The sequence below is a fragment of the Penaeus vannamei genome, chromosome 12, assembly GCF_042767895.1.
Source record: "Penaeus vannamei isolate JL-2024 chromosome 12, ASM4276789v1, whole genome shotgun sequence".
NCBI lineage: Eukaryota > Metazoa > Arthropoda > Malacostraca > Decapoda > Penaeidae > Penaeus > Penaeus vannamei.
The window spans coordinates 35,909,317-35,914,316 of record NC_091560.1 but is presented as its reverse complement, the minus strand read 5'-3'; the positions used below and the strand labels follow the sequence as shown (position 1 = coordinate 35,914,316).

The window sequence follows — 5,000 nt, the reverse complement described above, 5'->3', positions numbered from 1 at the left end:
TATGGAAATACGAAGTCAATACATGGGGATGAGTTGCAATGCAGTACGTATAATTTGTTTCGGTAATTCTGGATACTTTTTTTTTGCTAAAGTGTTATCTTAGTTTTCGCGAGTATTATTCTAAGCCTTGGCGTTTCTATGAGGAAACGCATCCACCTTCGAGCGAGAGAATACAAGTTTGCTTGTTTCATCTCAAGCAGCTACTAGGTAGCCGGCTCCAGGGAAGGTCAATATCAAAAGCGTAAGAATTCTGGGAGTTATTAGAGATTCTCTGTGTTGACCAAACCTTCTCCATTCTGCTGTAATCTTCTGATCAATTTCTTTGCTAATCTCGTTTTCAGGTTTTATTAGTCTTTATAAATACATGTACTCCTTCATTTCTTTAAGTCTTTCATTATCAACATTGATTCCCTGTCTTGGTGTTCCTTTCACTACTACATTGCACATGATATTGGTTTTCTCTTTATTAATTTTCATGCAGTCTTTCTTTCCTTCCTCGATGAGTCTGATGAGAAGTTCCCGGAGCTGCTCTTCACTTTCTACAAAAAGTATGATGTCGGCAAATCTAAGGTTGTATATTTTTTCTCCATTGATGTTTTTCCCAACATTAAGTTCTACTCTTTTGAAGATTTCTTCCATCCCTGCAGTGAACAACAATGGTGAGAGAGTGTCTCCTTGCCTTACTCCCTTCTGTATAATGATTTTGTTACTCAACAGTTCTTTTCAATTTAGGCTGTACCATTTTTGTAATCTTGCTTCAGAATGTTGACACATTTTTGCCGACCTCCCTGCTTGTCAAGGGCTTCAAATACGGCTTTATGTTTGATGGAGTCAAATGCCTTTTCGTAGTCCACAAATGCCATTTAGGGGGTAGCTTGTACTCGTTAGTTTTCTCCAGCAACTGGGTAATGGAGATCGTCAATTGTGATCCTTCCCTATAAGCAGCTTGTTCTGGTGGTTGTTGCTCACGCAGTGTCCTACTTGTTCTATTTGTTTCAACACCTTCATGAAAAGATCGTGGATGTGAGACAGCAGACTACTTGAGCGATAGTTTCCTAGCTCTCTCTTGTCTCCTTTCTTGAAGATCATTGTGATTAGTGCATTTTCCCAGTTCCCGGGCACTTCCTCAAAGGATAATATATGATTGAAGAGGTGGGTTGATTTCTTTGCTGCAACATTCCCTCCTTCCCAACGATTTCTATCACAATCCGATCTTCTCCCGGAGCTTTGTTGTCTTTCGTCTGATTAATGGCGTTCACAACTTCACTTTCAAGGACAGGGGGGACCTCCTCTGCCTCCGAGGAAGTTATGTTCTCAGCAGTGTCTTTGTACAAATCTTGATAGAATTCGGCGCCCCTGGAGACTGTTCGTTATTTGTCTGTAATAACTGTGCTTTCTTTTTCCTTCAGATGTGGAATGAGGGTCTTGCTTTTTTCTCCAACCTTCCTCTCTCTTTCTCTCTCTTTCTCTCTCTCTCTCTCTCTCTCTCTCTCTCTCTCTCTCTCTCTCTCTCGCTCTCTCTCTCATATATATATATATATATATATATATATATATATATATATAAATATATATGTATATATGCATATGTATGTTTAAATATATGTATGTATATATTTATATATATGTATGTATATATATATGTATATAACACACACACACACACACACACACACACACACACACACAAACACACTCATATATATATATATATATATATACATATATATAAATATATATATATACATATACATATGTATATGGGGCAACGTCGGTGGGGGTGGCAGAGGTGGCATCCACCCGGAGCGACTGCCAGAGGCTGAACCTCAGGCGGGAAGTCAGGGTGGGGGCTTGGAACGTCCGTTCTTTGCGTCAGGATGATCGGTTGCCTCTACTGTCGAGGGAACTGGGGAGGCTGAGAGTTGAGGTGGCTGCTCTCTCGGAGGTGAGGAGGCCTGGCAGCGGCACGACCTGTGTAGGTGGCTACACCTATTACTGGTCGGGCCGCAGCGATGGCCACCATCTCCAGGGAGTAGCCATTGCCGTCTCCAGCAGACTCCAGCCCTCGGTAGTAGAGGTTACTCCTGTTGATGAGCGTATAATGGTATTGAGATTGAAGCTTTCTTTTGGCTTCATGTCTCTTATTGCTGTGTACGCTCCTACCGATGTTTGTAAACTTGACGTGAAAGAGATGTTCTACGCCAAACTTACATCTGTGGCAGACAGATGTCCCCGACGAGATATTCGCATTGTTCTGGGCGACTTCAATGCGGTATCTGGCTGTGATCGAGCTGGCTATGAGATGTCTGTCGGTCCCCATGGTTCAGGAGCTGATGCCGGTAGCGAAAATAGCCTCCTTTTCCGGGACTTTGCTAGGTCCCAGAAATTGAGGATTTCTGGCTCCTGGTACCAGCGCCCAGACCCTCATCGCTGGACATGGTACAGTGATGCGGGTAACGCAGCCAAGGAGATCGACCACATACTCGTTAGCACTCGTTGCAGGATCCTTCAAAATTGCAGGGTGTACAGGAGTGCTGAGTTCTGTGGTACTGACCATAGATTGGTTGTGGCTACCCTCCGAGTCCACTTCAAAACCCCCCAGCGGTCAAATGATCACCCTAGGGTGTTTCATTTGGACAGGCTGAGGGAGGGGGAGTGTGCCCGCGGGTTTGCTGAGGCAATCTCTGATCGTTTCGCAGTGCTTGGCAGTCTGACAGACCCTGTTCTTCTGTGGGATACCTTTAAGCGTGAAACGCTTGATGCAGCTCAAGATACGATTGGTGTACGCCCGAGAGCAGTACAGAATTCCATCTCGCGGAAGACACTGGAAGCCACACATGCATGTCGTGCGGCTCGTCTGACAGGGGATCGGGAATTGCACCGTTCTCATGTGCGCAGAACTCGGTCCCTGTTAAGAAGGGACAAGGAACAGTTTATTAGGAGTCTTGCAGAGGAGGTAGAAGGCCATTTCTTAGTAAATGACCTTCGTCCTGCATACCAAGCCCTGAGAAAGCTGAACTCCAAGCCCTCTTCACAGGTGACAGCAGTTCGCTCAGTAAGTGGTCAGATCGTTTCAGATCCTGTTGCGGTGCGGGGACGTTGGGCTGAGTATTTTGAGCAGCTGTACCAGGTTGACCCACCAACAGTTAACTTGGATGCGGGTAGTGTCGAGTTCCCGCTGCCAGATCCACCTATCAGTGAGGACCCTCCCTCCCTAACTGAAGTTAGGTGGGCGATTTCCAAGCTGAAGAGTGGTAAAGCAGCTGGTATCTGCGGCATACCAGCTGAACTGTTAAAGGCTGGTGGTGAACCTATGGCACGGGGGTTACATGCTGTCCTGGCTGCCATCTGGCAGTCCGGTTCCGTTCCTCCTGACCTGTTGAGGGGTGTGGTCATCCCTCTCTGGAAGGGGAAGGGGGACCGGTGGGACTGCAGCAATCACCGAGGCATCACACTGCTCAGTATACCAGGCAAGGTTCTCGCCCACATCCTTCTGAGACGTATCAGAGACCATCTACTGAGGCACCAGAGACTGGAGCAATCCGGATTCACTCCTGGTAAGTCCACAATAGACAGTATCCTCGCGCTTCGAGTCATTGTAGAGCGCCGTCGTGAATTCGGGCGTGGGCTGCTTGCAGCCTACATCGACCTCAAGAAGGCGTTCGATACGGTGCATCGGGAGTCACTTTGGGAGATCCTGAGGCTGAGAGGAATACCAACAAGGATTATTGGACTAATAGCAAGCCTGTATACTGGTACTGAAAGTGCTGTAAAGTGTGGTGGGGGCCTGTCGAGCTTCTTTCCTGTTAGTTCAGGAGTGAGGCAAGGCTGTGTCCTTGCACCAACTCTTTTCAACACTTGCATGGACTGGATACTGGGCAGAGCTACTGTTCAAAGTCATTGTGGGGCAACGCTGGGCAATATCAAGGTTACAGACCTTGACTTTGCTGATGACGTTGCCATTCTATCTGAGTCTTTGGAAACCCTAGTGGCGGTTCTCGATGCATTTAGCAATGAAGCAAAGCCCCTGGGTCTAGAGGTCTCCTGGACCAAGACCAAGGTCCAGGAATTTGGGGACTTGATAGGAGAACCTGTTCAGTCGATACGTGCTTGCGGCGAGGACATTGAAGTCACAGAGAGCTTTACATACCTTGGTAGTGTAGTTCATAACTCTGGGCTGTCAGACCATGAAGTCAGCAGATGGATTGGCCTGGCAGCAGGGGTCATGAACTCTCTCAACAAGAGTATTTGGAGATGTCGGTACCTGTGCAGAAGGACCAAGCTTCGGGTTTTCAAGGCCCTGATAATGCCAGTTTTGCTATACGGTAGCGAAACCTGGACATTGTCTTGTGCCTTGGAGGCTCGTCTTGAAGCCTTTTGCAATAGGTCCTTGCGCCAGATCATGGGGTACTGTTGGCGGGACCATGTGTCCAACCAACGGTTGCACCGTGAGACTGGCACAAGCCCTGTTATCTGCACAATCCGTGATCGCCAACTCAGGCTATACGGCCACCTGGCTCGCTTTCCTCAGGATGATCCTGCCCATCAGGTCGTCTCTATTCGAGACAACCCTGGGTGGAGGAGGCCTTTGGGACGACCGAGGAAGTCATGGCTTGGGCAGATCGACCAAACCTGCCGTGAAGAACTAGAGATGGGCCGAGTCCCTGCCTGGCGTCTAGCCATGAGGGATCCTCGTAGGTGGAAGCGAAGGGTGGATGCGGCTATGCGCCCCCGTCGGCGTCAGCCCCCATGATGATGATGATGATATATATATATATATTTATATATATGTATGTATGCATGCATATATATATATATATATATATATATATATATATATATATATATATATATATATGAATATATCTTTATAAATATATATTTATATATCTTTATATATCTTTATATATACCTACATATCTATCTATCTATCTATCTATCTATCTATCTGTCTCTCTCTCTCTCTCTCTCTCTCTCTCTCTCTCTCTCTCTCTCTCTCT

General features: G+C 46.5%; 1 protein-coding gene across 1 annotated transcript; it reads right to left on the bottom strand.

Moving 5' to 3' along the window:
- Positions 1 to 354: 354 nt before the first annotated feature.
- Positions 355 to 863, bottom strand: LOC138863540 (uncharacterized). The gene is made up of 2 exons (XM_070127711.1): positions 740 to 863; positions 355 to 641 (listed from the first exon to the last, which is right to left on the bottom strand). The coding sequence occupies exons 1-2, from the start codon at positions 861 to 863 to the stop codon at positions 355 to 357; spliced, it is 411 nt and encodes a 136-aa protein (XP_069983812.1).
- Between the last annotated feature and the right edge of the window lie 4,137 nt (positions 864 to 5,000).